The sequence below is a fragment of the Acinonyx jubatus genome, chromosome E2 (genome assembly GCF_027475565.1).
Source record: "Acinonyx jubatus isolate Ajub_Pintada_27869175 chromosome E2, VMU_Ajub_asm_v1.0, whole genome shotgun sequence".
NCBI classification, from domain to species: Eukaryota; Metazoa; Chordata; class Mammalia; order Carnivora; family Felidae; genus Acinonyx; species Acinonyx jubatus.
In genome coordinates, this window is record NC_069396.1 from 17,472,666 (window position 1) to 17,492,577 (window position 19,912).

General features: G+C 39.9%; 1 protein-coding gene across 4 annotated transcripts in view; it reads right to left on the bottom strand.

Annotated features, from left to right (window-relative positions):
* The window catches only part of TANGO6 (transport and golgi organization 6 homolog), a 187,579-nt gene that overhangs the window by 121,049 nt on the left and 46,618 nt on the right, over positions 1-19,912 (bottom strand). For 3 of the 4 annotated variants that reach the window (XR_003426217.2, XM_027076077.2, XM_015068986.3), the window contains 5 exons: positions 16,677-16,789; positions 15,064-15,240; positions 11,663-11,795; positions 9,053-9,241; positions 1,727-1,861 (listed from right to left, as the gene is read on the bottom strand). Coding sequence is in view for 3 of the 4 variants with exons in the window: in XM_027076077.2 (XP_026931878.2) it covers positions 1,727-1,861; positions 9,053-9,241; positions 11,663-11,795; positions 15,064-15,240; positions 16,677-16,789 (747 nt within the window). In the remaining variant the exon portion in view is untranslated. The remainder of the gene's footprint in view (positions 1-1,726; positions 1,862-9,052; positions 9,242-11,662; positions 11,796-15,063; positions 15,241-16,676; positions 16,790-19,912) is intronic. The other variant, XM_053211327.1, reaches the window with a different exon arrangement.

Sequence of the window (19,912 nt, forward strand, 5' to 3'; positions counted from 1 at the left end):
AACTAAATGCAAAGTCAGAGGAATCCAGAATGTCATCAGTGAGTCAGGATGGCTCATGGAAGGGCAGAGACAGGTAAAGGATGTACATTTGCATCAGCTAGGTGAATCGTCCTTAAAACATGACTAATTTACATAGCCAGTCCCCAAACAACGGGCTTCTAGAAAGGGAAATGGAAATATCTGCGTTCTATTTTCCATTTGGGACGTGGTACAAAATTATAGGTGTTAAGTAAGAGAAAAGAAAAGCATAAAGACCATACTCTCAACTTATGGACACAAAGACTATTCTTAATATTCAACCAGAAAAACAAAAACCAATCAGGCCAACCAAATCCAATAATACAACTTAATAAAAACTAGTCCACTGATGAACCCCTCCTTGACAATTTAATGGCAGGGATATATTAGGACTTCAGAAAATGAACCAAAAATGTTTTCTTCAAAGTACATGGAAAATATAAAATTTGGAGTGCTAAGTACATCTACCAAGAAATGGGCTTCACATTAACAACAGACCCAAATAAAATTCCTCTTCCCCTTAAGGACAAGCTTTGAAAGGACACAAATTCTAATATATCACAAATCAGTATCAGATTTGAATCTTCATATTAAAAAATCCATTCCCAGAGGGTTCTCCGCTCATTGCTATGAGTCATGACCTGTCTGATTTTGGGTCAGATTTCATTACATTCGCATCAAGCTTATTCTGCCTTCTTACAGTCTCCTAACATACACACACGCCCACCTCCCTTCTTGTCCGGCACTCCTCTGACTCTCGGTCTCTGTAACTCAGCTACACACTGGCTTCTGTTAGTGTTTAAATATACCAGGCTCTTTTCTGCTTCCCAGACTTTGTATGTGATGTTGTCTTTTAATGACTTTCCTCCATCTGCACCCTGCACACTCCCAAGCTCCTATTCACTGTTCAAATCTTAGCTCAAACTTCTACTTCTCGGTAGAAACTTTCCCAGCCTAGGTTAGATGTTATGTTCTCTTGATACCCTCCTCTTTTCTTTTCAGGCACTTCATTCAGTTCTAAGTACATCTTCTGAAGAGTTATTTAGTGTCTGACTCCCTCACTGGCTGTAAGCTTCATGAGGGTAGGGACCACGTTTGCTTTGTCCACGGCAGTATTCCCAGACCCTTAGCTCAGTGTCTGGCACAAAGCGGTAAGCAATAAATACTTTTCAAGTGAATGAATTTAAAAATTACAAACTAAGTATATAAAAGATACATGCACGGGACACAAAAACTTTAACAGGCCACATGATGTGGGTTGAACAATGGATCCTGTGCTAAAACAGAACTATTCCAAACAGATGGAGTCCTAAGCAATCAGGAGGTTATCCAAGTTTTCCCCCAACTACAGCAGCGGGGACAAGGGCTGAGTTTTGGAGAGCCCTCGGAGTAAGGGGCAGAAAACCTAGCATTCACCACAGATGCAAAACACTGTGCCAGGTATTTCCAAATCGAGCTTGTGCCAGGTCAGAAAGGGCCCTGCTCTTCTGACAGTGAAGTCTGAGCAGGGGACGGGGTGGAAGTGGTACGATCTTCTCGTCCTCTGCTTTGGGGAGCATTCTCATTAGCAACCTGACCTGTTTATCCTAGTCCTCCTGAGCGCAGCCTCATTCTGTTTTCTCACAAGGGTGAGAAGGGAAGCAAGAGGTTTCTCTCTTTCCTCTTCTCTCCTCCCTCTGTCCAGGTGGGGCTCATGTGTGCCACTCACCTGAACAGCTCCTCCCAGCATGACAGCCACCAGCCCCATGGACATGCTCAGCGTCTGCGATTCCACGGTGCTCTCTGCCTGGTGGGCCAAGCTTGCACACGCTCGCTGCAGGGTTGCTGCAACAAAGTCCACAACCTACACAGAAATAGAATTTAGAATCAGTGAGGAATAAGAAAAACAATCTCAAAATCCTCTTTACATCCTATGTCCACATCCTCACCTTCTTCCTCATCAACACATGAAGGCAAGAACCTGCAAGAACAGGCATGGTGCTCAGTGTCTTACACGCACAGTATCACCTACATCTCACGTCAGCTCTAGGAAGTCAGTGTTTCTGTCCTCATTTTTTTTTTCTAAGGTAAACTCTACCCTCAGTGTGGGTCTTGAACTCACAGCCCCACGATCAAGAGACACATGCTCTACCGACTGAGCCAGCCCAGATGCCCCCGTCCTCATTTTTTGATGAAGAATCTGTGAGCTGCTCAAGCCCATACAGTCAATAAATGGGAAAGCCCATTTATACTTTCCCAAATGTTTTAATATACTAATCCAACTTCCTTGACTTCTCATGAATTTTGCCAGGAAATTAAAATGAAAAATAATTTGAGACTTTCTGACTATCTTAAAGGGTGCTAAATCTGCTTCTCCTAATGAGGCTTCCTCAAGGACTCCCCTGCCCCAACCCAGTTATGAAGGTCTGATTCCAATAAGCAGAGAATGGGGGGAAAGGCATTCAGTATTATCTAGAATAGAGTCCTCAAACAATCAATACAAATGATCCAGCGTCATTTTTTTAAGTATCAAATATTTTTAATGGATTCAGATCATTCATATATAGGATTTTATACAGCATTTGGCTACCAATTAAGCTTTAAATGGAATTAATTTGGTCAACTTCATTTTAGCAGCACTTGTATTAATCACCTTAAGTAGAAATACCTTTGAATAAAAGTGATCATACACACATCCGTGCTTGCGCACATACGCATGTGCATGCACGCACACACACACGCATATTTAGGATTAATGGCTCAAAAGGGAAAAATCATTTTGAAAGTGGTACAGCTGACATAGGTCATAATAAGCCTCTAAATACCATGCAAGCTTGCATATTTAATTCTCTGGGCAAATCACATGCTAGGCTAGAGTCTTTATTGCAAGCTTAAAGTAAGGAGAATGGCTTGTTAACACTTGTCTTTGGAGCAAGGCAGGAAACTAGAAAGGTTATTAAAAGTTCCACTTACTGAAATGAACAAATGCTGGTTGTGGCAATTTTCACCACTCTCTCAAGCCTGAGACTTTACTGATATTAGAAGTTACAGACACTGGCCTTTCTAGAGAAAATGCTACATTTCTAGAGAAAATACTTGGGTCACCTATTTTGTCTCTGACGAGTTTCCTAAAGCACCCCTTGATTATGGGAAGCTTCTGCTTCAGCACAAATGTATTGTTAACTTGCTGGAATAGAACTATCTAGACTTTCCACTTTTTGTAAGTCCCTCTTTGCTATACATTTTTTCTTCTTCTTTTTTTTTTTTTTTTTAGACGCCACAAAACAAGTAGAATGATCCTATTTTTGTCAAGAAAGAAACTATGGGGGCACCTGGGTGGCTGAGTCAGTTAAACGTCTGACTCTTGATTTTGGCTCAAGTCACAATCTCACAGTTCGTGGGTTCAAGCCCTGCATCAGGCTCTGTGCTGACAGCATGAAGCCTGCTTGGGATTCTTGCTCTTTCCCTGTCTCTACTCCTCCCCCACTCATTACCTCTCTCTCTCTCTCTCTCTCTCTCTCTCTCTCTCTCTCTCTGGCTTTCTCATAATGGACAAATAGTGGTGCCTTGGTGGCGCAGTTGGTTAAGCATTCAACTCTTCACTTCAGCTCAAGTCATGATCTCACAAGTTCGTGAGTCAGAACCCCACGTCGGGCTCTGTGTTGACAGTGCAGAGCCTGCTTGGGATTTCTCTCTCCCTCTCTCTCTGCCCCTCCTCAGCTTGCTCTCTCTCCCCATCTCTCTCTCAAAAAATAAATAAATAAACATAAAAAAATTATTTAATATGTTTAATAAATAAACATAGGAAGAAAAAAAAGAAACGATGTTTTTATACATGTAAAAAAAAAAAACTCACAAAAAACAAAAAAACAAAATACCTGGGAGCTGTTAATTGCAATTTGATAGCCAGCTGTTATTGTCACCCCTGAAGTGCCCTTCAAGCTTTTTTCTTGTAACGGCAAAACCGCCATACCCATTTCCCATTTGGACAACAGCTCCTCCCTGCTTCTACTCATTTCCTGTGACCGGTGGGGCTACCAGCCACAAAGATAGGTAAGAAACGGAAGCGTGTTCTAGAATTCACATACGTTGTGGAGAGGAGGAGAGGTTTTTACTTTCTACTTAAGCATTTTTGTGAAGTTACATCATCTAAAAAGCTGAATATTCCTGCAAGTTTATAATGGAAAATAGCAGTGCCCTACCGCATTTCTCCCTGTCTATGGCTCTACAGAGGCAGCCGCTTTTAATAGTTTAGGTGTTTAACAAGAACATAAAGCATTTACTATGTACCAGGTACTGTTCTGAACACATTACAGATATTAACTCTCTTAACCTCCCGATCACCCCCTGGAGCTGTATAAACCTGCTGCCGGCATTCTGGCAGCCGAGTGGAAGCGGGCTGAGGCCTCGCTGTTGAGTCTGCAGACAACAACCTAATCCTCCGCTTTTTCAGTTTCCTGCCGCCACCCAAGTTCAACGTCGCCCAAGAATATTCCTCCAGTCTTCTGCTGAGGAGGGGAGGTGTCTGCACAAAGTTGAGGAAGGAATCCAGGAGTCTACCGAAGCTTGCAGAGCCTTTCAACCTGTTTTAAGCTCTAAATTCAGCTGTATCTTTACAGCTTAATCTAGCACCTCCAGTCTTTCTACTGTTCTGCAAGCAGAAGTAGCTTTTTATTTCCCTAAATAAAATATTAACAGCTTTATTGAGGTACAGTGCTTTCCTTCTTGACTTCTCCCCTGCAGGCACTTAAGATTTCTGAGTTGCTAAATCAGCTATTATTTTCCAGTTTCCAAATGGTGTTATTCTCTTTTACCTGCTATCTCTCCTCTCCTGCTCTGTTGGCCCCTGTGGTTTCCAGAAGGAGCACATAAACACATGCGTTCAATATACTATCTTTAATCAGAAGTCCATACTTAAATTTTGCTCTTCCTTGTGGTTTAAATGCTTTTACAATGAGCATGCGTTAACTTATGTTAGAAGTGTTTTTAACATATGAGAAAGAACGATCATATAAACCACTTCTACTGTGCCAAGTACAGCGATCCAAATACAGAAAGGTGTAAAGGGTGGTGATTTTCTGAAAGGGCAGAAAAAAGGAAATCTTGCTCATTCCATTCTATTTACACTGGCCTTCTTGCTAAGCCGTCCATACTTAGCTGGAACACTCTTCCCTGCAGTATCTCCCTGGCTCCCTCCTTCCCCGCTTCCAGATCTTGGCTCAAAAGTCATTTTCTCAGTGAGGCTCTCCACAACCACTCTACTTACCACATGGCCTCTACATCCCCTTTCTTTGATTTTTCTCCCTGGAATTATCACCATCTAACACTCTGTGTGCTTCTGCTTGTTTGTTGTCTCTCTCCCCCAAGTGCATGTGATCCCATGAGGATAGATATGTGTGTTGTTCACTGCTGTGTCCCTCGTAGCTAGAAGTGTAGGTGGCACATAGTAGGCCTTCAGTAAATATTTGTGGAATGAAGGAATTTGGGAGTTGGTGCAGGGCACTGTATCTGTACAAAGACCACTGAATGCCTCAGTTCTCTATCTTCTTGTACATCATCTGCCAACACATTTTATTGAATTTTTAATCTTTTAGCCATAAATACTTTAATACACATTTCTAACAAGGAGGTGTTTTGTTTTGTTTTGTTAACATAACCACCACATCAGGGGTGCCTGGTTGGCTTAGTCGGTAGAGCATGCGACTCTTGATCTCAGGGTGGTTAAGTTAGAGCCTCAAGTTGGGTGTAGAGATTCTTAAAAAATAAAATCTTAAACACACACACACACAACTACCATACCATGATTATACTCAATAAAAATTCCTTAATACCTTCTATTACTTGGCCCATGACTGTTGCAAAAATGTCCTCATAGCAACCGGTATGTTTGAATGAGAATCCACACACTGCATTTGGTTGAGGTGTCTCTTAAGCCCCTTCTAAGCTAGAGAAGCCCTGCATCTCTTCTATGCCATTTATTTGGTGAAGAAACTGGATCATTTGTAGTGTACAATGTCTCACACATTCTGGAACTGGCTGATTTTGCTTCCTTATGGCACTAACTTGCTCCTGTACCCCGAGTTTCCTTGGTTAGATTCAGGTTCACATTTTATGGACTTTGGTTTTTTAGTTTTTGTTTGCTTGATTGTGGGGTTTTGTTCGTTTGCTTTTTGGGGGAAGAACCCTTCTCAGGTGGTGCCACATACTTCCTATTTCATTACATTAGGAGAACACATCGTGTCTGCTTACCTACTTCTGGTGATGTTAAGATGAATCACTCCATGCTGAAATATTTAGGGGAACATAAACCACTATCTACATTAACCCTGAAATCCACCAAAAATTAGAAGGAGGATAGAGAGGTGGAAATGTAGATAAATATGTGCTAAAGTAAATATAATAAAATGCTAGGTGATGGGTTTACAGGTATTCATTATAAAATTCTTTCAGATTTGAAGGTTTTCACAATAAAATGCTGGAGAAAAAACCATCAGTTGTTTTGGATGTATTTGACCTAATTACATTCATTATACCATACCCCTAATAGTTTCAGCAGACATTGATTACCACCTAGATCCATTAATTCATTAGAGGATTGCAAAATATAAATTTGTAGGTCTCTTTTGGAATATTTTAGCTGTGATTCTTACAGAAAGAAAATTTTTCGTTCATCGACTATTTGCTTACACTGAAATACAGTGCTGACAGAAAAGGCAAGATACATGCTTTACGATCTTTCCTTTTATTTATCATTTTACAAAATAATGAGTTGATGTCCTAGCGACTTCCAAAGATACTCAAAAGGGATTTTGGGGGGGGGGGGGAGGGGACTCAGGTTTTTATAACTTTGATGTGTTTCAATCCATTGCAGGCATTATTCTTTGTAATGCTCAAAATGCCCTAACCATGGCCAGTAGGAGATCTTTCACGTTGGCTCCTGAGTGCTACTCACATGACTTCATTAATCTCAGATATCTTCCTTTTATTCAGGTACAACAAGATGCCCTGAGGCTTACAGTGTACAATACCTGCCCTAGACCTTGAATGAACCTTTAATCCAATGAGCTTTCTGTTCTTTCCGCAGGACATGATATTTAGAAACCATAATCTGGCACTAAGGATGTTTATTGCGGCTAGGTTGTCTACTTCTTGACATGGACAGTGGAATGAGCAAGGAAATATCTATTTTTTAAAAAGAAAAACCTGTGTGCTCGCTTCGGCAGCACATATACTAAAAAAGAAAAACCTGTGAGTTCATACTAATACTTCCAACTGAAATTCAATATTATAGTGATCTTTCCTTTGATTTTATATTCATAATTTTTTTCTCATAGTGAAAATCTTGGTTTCTAATGATATTAACAAAATTACTTATAACAAGTATTATTTATAACATCCATATGTGTGTATATTTCAAAATAAATACTAAAATTACCACTAGCAGTAAAACTACTAAGTGTAATTTTTTTGTGTGTGGTTCTTTTCGTCTTGATACATTTTAACCTTAGCTGAAGGATAATTTAATGGGACAAATCACTTTTGTATCAGCCTAAAACCACTGTTCCTTAATTAGAAGCAAAGGGAGCTAAGTGCAAAAGCTCAAGTAATAGAGTATTCAGGCCATTTTCCCTTCCAACTAGCATCTTGAGACAAAAACGTAGGATCTGGGTGAAAAAGTCTTTAGGGAGATGATACAAACACAGGAGAAACAAATCACCCTAATGGGTAACACAGGATCAGTGAACTGAAGGAAGAGGAAGCCAAGAAAGAAATCATGAACTTAATTCTCATTAAACAGGCATGATAAGTTGGAGCTGACAGACAGCTGCAAATTTTCTCAGCAGGAGCTATAGTGAAATGCTGCTTAGCAACACCCGAAGGCGGATGACAATGAGGACGGTACAAAGAGCTGAAGAATCAGATTTAAGCGTGACAATCATACCATCTTACAACTGACTATTCACCAGCAGAGGAACAACTAATTCTGTAATAATGGTAAAATATGGTGACTGTACTGCCTACACTTTATTACTTTTATTTCTTAAAAAAAAATTTTTTTTTCTGTTTAAGTAGGCTCCATGCCCAGTGTGGGGCCCGAACTCATCACCTTGAGATCAAGAGTCACATGCTCTACTGACTGGGTCAGCCAGGCACTCCTTTTATTTCCTATTTTTAAAAAAGCTGGTAAACATAATCTCTGAGCCAATACAATTCAGGCACTGATTCACATAGTTACACTACCCTGGAAACATTTTAAAAAAAATCTTAAAACTTCATTGGCTGTTGTGCAGATAGGCTGTTAGGTAGACCTATAAAATTTAAAGTGATCTTATTATCATTAGCAATTTTTTTTTTCAAATTTAAGTTTTATAGGGGTGCCTAGGTGGCTCAGTCGGTTAAACATCTGACTTTGGCTCAGTTCATGAATTCGTAGTTCATGGGCTCGAGCCCCACATTGGGCTCTGTGCTGACAGCTCAGAGCCTGGAGCCTATTTCAGATTCTGTGTCTCCCTCTCTCTCTCTGCACCTCCCCCGCTCTCTCTGTCTCTCAAAAATAAACATTAAAAATTTTTTTATTTTAATTTTTGGAATCATGCTCAATATTTGATACATATTAGAATCATCTATGAAGCATAAAAAAATACAGATGCCCAGGCATTAATGCAGACATGCTGAATCAGAATCTCTACAAGTGGGCCAGGCATTCGTATTTTGAAAAAGACTCAGAGAATCGTATTCGCCCCCAAACTTGAAAACCCTGTGATACAACACATAAAGGTTTACAACAATTCTCAGAGCTTTCTGTGCATGAGAATCACCTCAGGAGCTTGCTGGACACGCCAGCTCCCAGAATCTCTCAAAGTGTTGATTCTGTTAGTCTGCTGTGGGCTCAGTAATCTGCATGTTTAAGCAGCATTCCAGGTAACACTGAGGCAAGTGTTATCAAACCATACTCTGGGCAACATTTTTTTTTAACATTTTTGGGAAAGCATGTAAAGAAACCAAAAGAAATAAATACTACCAGCCTGGGATCTGGAATGTGGCAGCCACTGACCTGAGTGATATTTGTGAATATCTGCTCAGACATCCTCTCGCACAGAACGGCCAACAGCTGTAGAACCAGCAGCTTCTGGCCCTGGCCTTCCACAAGAGTTTGGTGCTGCTCTAACTCCAAGACGCTTTTGCTGGAGAAGGGTTTTGTTTTCAACTCTGTCTCATTTTCCATGGCCACATGAGTCAATTCCTATAGCGTGGAAGAGAAGAAAGAGTGAAGAAAAAGTCTGTAGAAACAAGGGCTTCGCAAACAGTGGGAAAACTGTTTCAAGTGTATGTTTAAAGATCTAGTCTATGTTCATTGGAGCATTATTTATACTAGTGAAAATCTGGAAACAAATAAATGTCTAGGAATAAAAGAATGGATAAATAAACTGTATCTACTATACTGTAGCAGTTGAAATAAATAAACCAGGTATATATGGAAATCAAAAGAGAGAGGCCTCAAAAACAGTGTTGAATGAAAAATGGAAGTTGTACAATAATATGTGTATTATGATATCATGTATATAAAGATTTAAAACTTCATAATAAGGGGTGCCTGGGTGGCTCAGGTCATGATCTCGTGGTTTATGACTTTGAGTCCCATATTGGGCTTGCTGCTGTCAGAGCGAAGTCCACTTCGGATCTTCTGTTTCCCTCTCTCTGTCTCTCCCTCACTCACGCTCTCTCTCTCAAAGATAAATAAAACATTAAAAAAAAAATTTAAGGGGCACCTGGGTGGCTCAGTTGGTTGCGTGTCCGACTGCAGCTCAGGTCATGATCTCACGGTTCGTGACTTCAGGCCGTGCATTGGGCTCTGTGCTGACAGTTCGGAGCCTGGAGCTTGCTTTGGATTCTGTGTCTTCCTCTCTCTCTTTCCCCCACCCCCACTAGTGCTCTCTCTGTCTCTCTCTCTCAAAAATGAATAAACATTTTGCAAAAAAAAAAGACCCCTTTGTTTAAAAGAAAAAATTTTAAACTTCATAATAAAAAAACATACATAAACAAAGAGAACTAGTTTGACAGACTTACTTTATCAGTATTTTTTATGACGTCTACCACTAGCCCTATTGAACCGAGACCTCAAGCCAAATAACATTTCCAAACCCTTTCTAGGGATTATTAAATGCTTTTAGTACCTTCTCCCCTAAGATATTTAGAACTAAATCTCTACTAATAGACAATTCACTGCTGTGGGTTTTATAGGCTCTTCCCCTATACTTTACATCATCAATTTCCTTGGGAAGGGGAAACCTTAAGTTCCTTAACAATTAATGCTTTACCAAAGTAACTGACAGTTTAGAGCAATGCGTTCCTAACTGCCTGGGAAATTCTGCTCCCCAGGGGGCATTTAGCAATGTGTGAGGACATTTTTGGATGTCGTAATTGGGAAGTGATACATCTAGTGGATAGAGGTCAGGGATGCTACTAAACATCCTGCAAGGAAGCACAGGAAGTCCCCGCCTCCCAATAAAAAATTATCCAGTCCCAAATGCCAATGGTATCAAGGTGTAGAAACCCTGGTTTATAGCAAAGCCCTTTGATTTTTGTTTTTAAACAATTTTTTTAATTCTCCGATTAAGAGCACATCTTCTTGGAATGTTATTTACAATGAATGGCTAAGGAACACCTGGGTGGCTTAGTCAGTTGAACGTCCAACTCTTGATTTTGGATCAGGTCATGATCTCATGGTCGTGGGATTGAGCCCTGTGTCAGGCTCAGCGCAGAGAGTGGAGCCTCCTTGGGATTCTCTCTCCCTCTCTCTCTCTCAAAATAAATAAACTTAAAACACACACACACACACACACACACACACACACACACACACACACACAAAGAGTGGCTAGGTAAGGGGAAAAAATGTGAATATAGGAGTTGAGAAAAGCACCAAAAAAGTGGCCCCTACTTCAAGTTCTAGGAGTGTGTTAGTCCTGATTCTCTCCTTGCATTCCCCCATAACCACACCAACCTTAAACTCCAGAGACATTCTCTTAGAATAGACACTTTACTTAGGGAAAATAATGGAGAAGGCAACACGGGAGGACAGAGAATCAGAGATCACTGTTTACAGTCTCAAACAGTGCAAGTAAGGAGTACAATATGGGGTACAAGTTGCTGTCAGAGATTAGAGCAAGAGGAAGCACAACCATCAGCACTACAAACAGACCTGGAGAAGGTTTCAGGTGGTTACAAAACGAAACGAGAAAGGCAGGACTGCTAAATCTCCTTCCCAAATATCTGACAAAACAATAGTCAGAAAGGATAAGGGATTACTCCATAACTGTAAAACCTGCTATTAACTTCAAAAGAGTTCTTACTGTCAACACAGAGCAAAGATTAACCCTTTCATAGATCAATAGCTATGCTTTGGTCATCTCTAAAAGCTCAGGGCAGATTACCTCGGAAAATAGTTAGATCATATGTGTACTGCTGAAGGTAAGTTTTTTTCTCTTTTTACCAACCCAAAGGCTACTAAACAATAAACTGCTCTTACACCCTCTTATTATTTCTGTTAGATTAGGACCTGAATTTAAGGGGCTAAAATTACGATGGCCCTGAAAATCTGAAGGGGATCCTGGTATTGCCCTGAAATCAAGCTGACCATGTCCTTACCATGCGTAGTTCTTACCTGCAAGCAGAAGATGAAGAAGTCACCTGCCAAACCACACTCCTGGCAGTGGGATAACAAGTCCCCAAGGTGCTCAACCCGGCACTGCTCTGAGGACACCTTCTGGTACAAGGCTTCATCCTCATCTTCGTCACTGCAACATGGGGAAAGATTGATCTTGGCAGTGTCACCCAGAGATATTTTTTTTTTTGAAACTCAACAAAAATCTTCTGAAGTAACATGGTATCGGGGCGCCTGGGTGGCTCACTTAGTTAAGCCTCCAGCTTTGGCTCAGGTCATGACCTCATGGTTCATGGGTTTGAGCCCCACGTTGGGCTATGCGCTGACAGCTCAGGGCCCGAGCCCACTTTGGATTCTGTGTCTTCCTCTCGCTCTGCTCCTCCCCCACTAGTGCTCTGTCTCTCTTTCTCTCTCTCAAAACTAAATAAACATTTAAAAAAAATTTTTAATTTAAAGTAACATGGCATCTTCGTATGGTAAATCACTAGAAAGATATCAAAACTTTGTTAAATTATTTTCCTCTTTCCCCATGCTGAAAAGGTATTTATTCTCAGAAGGGAGGATGCCATGTCCTACATAACATACGCTAAGTGGGGAAAAGATTCATGAAGGAAGTGGCTTTTAGAATAGATGTTCAGGGAGCGCCTGGGTGGTAAGTCAGTTAAGCGTCCAATTTAGGCTCAGGTCATGATCTCATGGTTTGTGAGTTCGAGCCCCACATCAGACTCTGTGCTGACAGCTCAGAGCCTAGAGCCTGCTTCAGAATCTGTGTCTCCCTCTGCCCCTCCCCCACTCACACACACACTCTCTCTCTTTCTCTCTCACAAATAAACATTAAAAAAATGTTTTTAAAGGATGGATGTTGAGGAATTCTATTATTTCAATAAACTGAAAGAGCAAGAAGGAATAAAGTATAGGTTGTATGCAGATATTCTGGTTCTGGAAGAAGAACATAAAGAAAGAAGTCTGCAAAGCAAGGTCAGATCAAAGAGGGCCCTGGATGCCATTCAAAGAAACTCAGACATTTTTTTGATGAGCCACTGAAGGTTTATGGGCAGTAAGGAAAAGACACTATCCTTACAGAGGGAGATCCAGTCAGTCTCAACTAATAAGAACCAATGAGTTGAAATATGAACAGGCATAAAGGCTCAGAAAACTGAGTAGGCCAAATTTCCAAGTAATAAAATATGGCTAAGTTATTAAAAGCAGTGTTACGCTTTCTGCAAAAAGTGTCAAGAAATTTCTCATGAGGTACTAAGGCTTTTAGTTTTAATTCATATGGTAAGTGAAAAAGCCAAGATACAATATTATCATACTATATCATGGAAACAAACAAAGAGGCACAAGATGTACTATACTAGCAGACAAAACACTAAAAAAATGTGAACAGTGAACAGGATAGTGGTTACTTTGTTTTCCTCTTTATGCTTTTTCGTATTATACAAAGAAGGTATGTTACTCTTACGATTAAAGAAGGAATAACATTTTTTTCAGACCAAACTGAGAAAAGAATGATAGATGTTGCTTCTTCTCATTGAAAACTACAATTATTAAAGTTTATTTGGCCCCATCCCATTGGGCAGTAAGTCCCAATTTGCCAGTTCACTAATAACATGGCCTTTATATTCCTCTAGTAGAATGAATAACCTATAAACTAAGCTTAAGATTACTTCCTACATTATCCCAGAATCTTCCAGCATCCTTCAGATCAGTCATGTTATCTCCACCACATTTTACGTTAGAAAAAAAAAAGCTGAAATGGATAAGTGTCACTTCTAAGCTTCTGTGAACCATCCTGTCAAAATGAAGTACTATATTCAAATACTTTTTTAAAAAAGACATGACAACAATTAACTTAAGAAGCTCTATTCTTAAAATTTCAATGGTAAAGAGTCCATTCTGAATACTGTAGCTATATTTAGTTCCAGAAAAATAAAAATAAAAACAAAAAAGATCATGAAATCTAAACTGCTCTTTTAGTGTTTCTTTAAACAAAGCTTTTAAACTGGGGCTTCTGAGAAGAATGATAGGGAAAAGGTAAGTGGTGATACTGACCTGCCCTGAAGGGACTAGCACCACAAGCAAGATCTTTAGAACAAAAGATAAAATCACACACACACACACACACACACACACACACACCTCTGATACAGTAAATGCTAACTTTTTGGAGATATGGAGTGTCTTTAAGTATCAAATGAGAGCTATGGACCCTATTTTCAGAAAAAAAATTCAGGTTCGCACATAAAATATTTCTTGCGTACAATTTCAGAGGGACTATGGACCGCTACAAGTCCATGGAGAAACCCCAAGTTAAGGATCCATTGCTTCTGGAAGTAAAGACTCATTCACTACTGCCTATTCAATTTTTGCCTACCATGAAGAGAAAAACTGTTAATTTTGACATATGTGCACTAAGATATACACTAGAGACTTGTTAAGATAGCAATTAACTTTAACTACTGATAAGTCAAATACTATAAAATTCTCTACATAGTCACTAAATTGGTCCCAGATTAAACTCTTCCAAAGTGTTTTTAAAATAAACATGTTGAGAAATTTTAAACTCAGTTCAGGGGCATAGTTACAACTCTAAAACCTACTAGAGCTCAACAGCTCTTGGGAAATAAGTAGCTTGTGTTTGTACTGATGATTCTGTTTGCAGTCAATGTATGTTTTTCATTTTCCTCAAGTCCATCATACTGAAAGAGCGTTTTATAACTTCACTAGGTTAACCCTGAATAAAAAATTAAATTTGCACTATAACAAACAGCCACACTTTGAATGCATGTAAAATCTGAGTAGCTGCCAGCAGTTAAGAACTATATGGATTCTGGTCAATAGGAACTTATATTAAGAGGTAATAATACCTACACATATCACCTAAAAAGTGGAAATAATTTAAAATATACTTGTGTGCCATTCCACTAACATTTATTAAGCACTTTCTAAACGATCTCTAGAAGAAAGAAACCCCCATCCTATAATTAACATAAAATATAGTTATCAGACAATTTCCTTTAAGAGTAAGTCTGACTCTGAACATACACATACCATTTAGAGTCAGAAAGAGAACTGGATCGTTATGGCGCGGAGAGTAAATGTGTGTCTGCCCTTTACTCTGATTCACTGGCAAAGCCTTTGTGAAGTAAGTGGGCTTATGAGGCAGAGCTGTGAGGCTCCAGCAAATTGCACCTACTATTAGCTGGCATCCGGGGGAAAAAACCTGCAGGATTATTTAAGGCACTCACATTTCACTTAGCGATTATAAATAGCAGCACCTCAGCTGCCTCAAGTCCTCGTTCCCGTTCTACCAGCGCCCCTTAGTGGACAAGTCAGGGAAGGGCCTTTTGGGTGCAATTCCATCAGAAGAGAGAGGGTAAAAGGATGGGTGGACTCACCAAACGGTCTCTCTGATGGTAATCATGATGCCACCTTGAGCGGCCGCTCTAAACTGACACAGAGAAGGAAGAGAGGACACAGATTTGTCCAATCCTGCAAATCCTTTCAGGCTGGCAATTGCCTTCTTCCTCTCTAGCTTCCCCAGAATCCATAATAAGATCTCTTGGCAAAGTGACCTGGCAGAAAAAGCAGTTATAAATGAGCTTGTCAACTTACTCTACACATCTAACAAGATAACATAAAAAAAGAAAGGAAGACTGTCAGGTTCCACTGCATTCTAAATGCTGGCACAACCACCTAGTGCTACTGAAGTGCAGGACTGGAAAGTTATGCTTCCTGTGAATTTGGGAATATATCTAATATCCTGAAATTCAATGAGTGACTGGCTAATCTGGGCCCCAGAAGCAACACTGGTAAGACACAGGAGCTCCACATAATTAAAAAAAAAAAAAAATCCAAGCGTACCATTGCCTTTGGGTCAGGCCCTGTGAACAGAAGTTTACACTGACAAAAACCGTCTATGAGTGGATCAAGAGCAGGTGATCAACAAACTCTTGCTGATGCCTCAGCCCCTTCCATCTGTGCCAATCAGCTAGGATAAGGAGGTAATAAACGTTCACTTATTCCTTCTCGGGCTCTGATGAGGACATGACAGTGCTGTGAGGATTTGGGTTTCAAAACTAAGACAAAGGTTATTTTACGGACAGTTATTTGAAGCCAAATGCACACACTCATAGTCTCCATCTTCCACTGTGTTTTCTCTTGTAGCTGTTGGACTACAGTGATGTGCTGACCAAAAGTTAGAGTCTAAGGCAGTATGTGAACTTTGAAAAATATGTAAGATGAGTACTTTCCTTCACCACTTAACAACGATGAGGACAACAATCATCTCTCAGCTATTTTCCAGGGACAGCGCTAAACACTTCAATGCACAGTCTTCATAAAATAACCCTATGAAGAAGGTAATATTTGTAGGGGTTTTCCAAACACTAAAAGTCAGAATTCTCTAGGACTTTGAAAAGGATACAAACCCTTAAAAGGAGGAAAAAACAACATAAATATCTGTGAAAAAAGAGACCTGATACAAAATGAAGCCTACTTAAAACTCCAATACAAAAGATTGTTTTCTGGGTGATTAAGAAATTCCTTCATTCCAAACAACACTGCGCAGCACTCATACTAAATCCAAGTCTAAATTACAGAGTGCCATGTTAAGATCCAGATTTCCCCAACTTGATTTCTCATTCCCCACAAGGTAGTTATGATCCCTTCTCTACTTCCTCCTTCCTAGACATGTAATTCCAGTATTTCTCATGGATCAAACACGGGCATGTTTACACATGTAAACAGGGGTTTCGTCTCTGATGTCTAGGACGGAGGCTGAGGAGAGCCATTCTAAAAATTACATCCAATCCCCAGCAATCTGAAAAGTGCTTTTTCTTTCCCCAGATGAGCAGAATAAGAGGATCCTCAAATGCTTTCCTGATTTTGAAACAAACGACAAAAAAAACAATTACAAAGTGAGACTAAGTTTTATATTCAAAATAATAAGAATGACATACAAGAAAGATTTCACTATTTATAAACAAATAAGTTTCTCTAGATTGTTTACCTTATATGAGACACGCTTTGCTTGGTGAAACAGTATAGAGAAAAGAGTACACCCAAGACTGGAAGCAGGGAGTCCACTAAAACTGTCAAAGGTTCGTTCCCGACCACGTACACCTAGGGAAAAGAAAATGGCGAGAAGCACGGTGAGCACAAGGCCAGAGGAACAGGAATCAAACACCACACACCTACTAGCAGGGCTCAGAGTCTTATCTTAAGCAACGCTGTTGTCCTAAACTGAATAATTTTAGCTCTAAGACTAAGAAAACCATTTGAGATTGGCAGACAGGCTGAAGCACAGGGAGCCTGAACTGCAGCGGTGCCCTTTCGTGGGCGGCCTGAAGAACTGTCAGGCAAAATGGGTAAATGAACCCATTTTCTGACCCCTTCCTTTCCTGCTTTTGACTACCTTTGTGTCTCCCGCTAGTCTGCCTATTACTCATCTATGCAATAACTGTCTAATTACCAAAGGGCCTGCTCCCAGGAACTAACAAGCAATGCCAAACAGAAAAACTTAAAACTAGATTTGAAAATCAAAACCAAAACCAAAAACGCGGCCTGCTCTAGAGTTGTCACTCTAATGTATGTCTGTCTGGGTGGCTCAGTCAGTTGCGCATCCAACTTTTGACTGTGGCTCAGGTCATGATCTCAAGGTTGTGGGATTGAGCCCCACGTCAGGCTCCTTAATGAATGTGGAGTCTGCTTAAGATTTTCTTTCTCTTTCTCTTTCTCTTCCTCTCTCTCTCTCTCTCTCTCTTTCCTCCCCTCTCGACTCATGCACACATCCACTCTCTCTCTGTCTCTCTCAAAATTGAAAAAAAAAAAATCTGTCATTCTTAACATGTAACTGCCATATGGGTATGTCCTATTCTCTCCAGTTCAATAAATGTTAAAAGAAATTACAACGCACTCCTAGCTCTGCATTGACTTTATAGGGTTAAGTGTGTGAGGATGCTGATTTTTGTTAACAGTAATTATGTCACACGTTTTAGTTGTCACTTCAAAAAGGATAGCACAAATGCATTCAACAAACTTTATTTGAACACCCACTGGAATCAAAGCATGGTCTTAGGCACTGTAGTGAATATAAAAATGAGTAAGAGTTGTTCTCTCTCAATTGCTTGTGATCTAACAGGAAGAATAAAACAAGGAGACCAATTACAAAAATAATAATTCAAAACAGGTAAGTTAAAGAATTAAGAAGAGCAAAACACTATTTTTTTCCAACATTCTTTCTGTAAATCAGGGCCTCTGTAAGCTTCCATTTCCTCATCCTTAAAAATAAGACTGACCTTGGGAGACTGTTATAATTTTTTTTCCATAGGAGACTGTTATAATTTTAATAAGCTAACTGTTTAAAGAATCTAACACAGTAGCTGGAAGATAAAAATGCTGGCATAGTTCCGGGAATACATATTAAGAGTGTCAGTTCCTCAGCTTTCTCCTTTTATCATCATTATCTGTGTCCGCACTATCAGGTTTCAATTAATTTATTAATTAAGTTGTGTTGAAGTGAAGGAGGAATCATTGCTGTTTTGTGGGATCCTACAGGTCATGGAGGCACAAGCTGGAAGACGCTCTGTGCTTTTCCAGAGAATCCTGTCCCTTTAAATCAACCCTAATTTTTCACACTGCTTAAGCCTCCCAGCATCTCTGTGGAGCTTGATAACCAAGGAGTCAGCTTCCTGTGCATGATCTAATCTCCATAAACCCAGCTCAGTGGGGTGCATGGTACGGCAGTGTTCACAGTAATATGCAGGCCTAATTATGATATCATCAATTACAAGTGGTAAAAAGAGAGACAGAGAGAGAGAGACAGAGACAGAGAGAGAGAGAGATATTTCCCCAGATCACGTAAGGGCCTATTGTTTGGCTCTGTGGTCTGTGTTCCCAGAAGTAATCCCTGTGGAGCCATCCTTCCTTATCAGCATCTTTTATACAAAAAACAAAACCCAAATGGAGTTAACTCTCCTTTATTTACTGGCTTGACTGAGACACAGCACCTAAAATTTTAACATGAGTTCAATCGAGCCCATTTCTCAGGGGTATATGTTGTTATTGATAAATTCCTCCAAGTTTTAAGTTCTCTTGTCATACTTTTCTGAAGAAACAAGTACTGCTTTTGTATTTAGAAAAAAATCGATCAAAGAGTTTTCTCTGTGGTATCTCAAACAACTCAAATGGCCTCTTTTTGCCACTTATGGATTGTCATCTCCCTTCCAGTATTAAGAGGAAACTTCTCCTTATACTGAGCCCAAAGCTACCTTCCTCTAACTTCCTTGATGGAAGTACTTTGTTGTTGTTGTTGTTGTTGTTGTTGTTGTTGTTTGAAAAGTTTTAGATGGGCCAAACATTCTACCTTTTCCACAGGCCTGCTATATATTTGACTGTTCAACTATTCATCCATTCATTCACTAATTCAAATATTTAGTAAGCATCTAACCACCATTAATGACTTTCCTCCTATAAATTCCAATAGCACTTAGAGCTTGTAACACAGAGAATGTATAGTTCTCTCTCACCTCTTCAACTAGCCTAGAAGGCAAAAGTGAAGCTCTCTGTTTCAGCACCTATCACAATAGATGATTAAGTTGTGCTACCTGAATTTCTGGTGAATAAGCAGTTGTTACAGAAGTATACAATTGAAAGGAACCACATTGTTACTGTTCTTATGAAGCAAACAATAACTACCATTTACTGCAATGTCTACTCAAAAATAAACCAGGTTATTCAGCTAAACATTTAACATACAATCAATCCTCACCAGAGTCCTGCAGGTTAAGCATTTTTATTCCCATTCTAAAAATGTGGAAAACTAGGGCCCAGAGAAGCAAAGTTAGTGGAGCCAAGGAATTCTGTTAGTAAATGGCAGAATCAAGGTGAACAAAGGTCTGCCTGACGTAAAATCCATGCACAATCCAGAGACAGAGAGCAGTAAAGGTTGTAAGGGGGTGGGAGTAGGGGAAAATGGGGACTGACTGCTTCATGGGTACGGTGTTTCCATTTGGGGTGATGAAAAAGTTCTGGAACTAGACAGCGATGATGACTGTGCGACGCTGTGAATGCACTTAATGCCAGTGAATTGTATACTTTAAGATGGTTAAAATGGTAAATGTTATATTATTTTCTAAAAAAACGAAACACGTACTCGTGGCCTCCCCAAACTCACCTCCCCCTGTGCCTGTTTGCATTGCTTCAGTCCCTAACCCATACCACCTTTACCCCAACCATCGCCCCTCA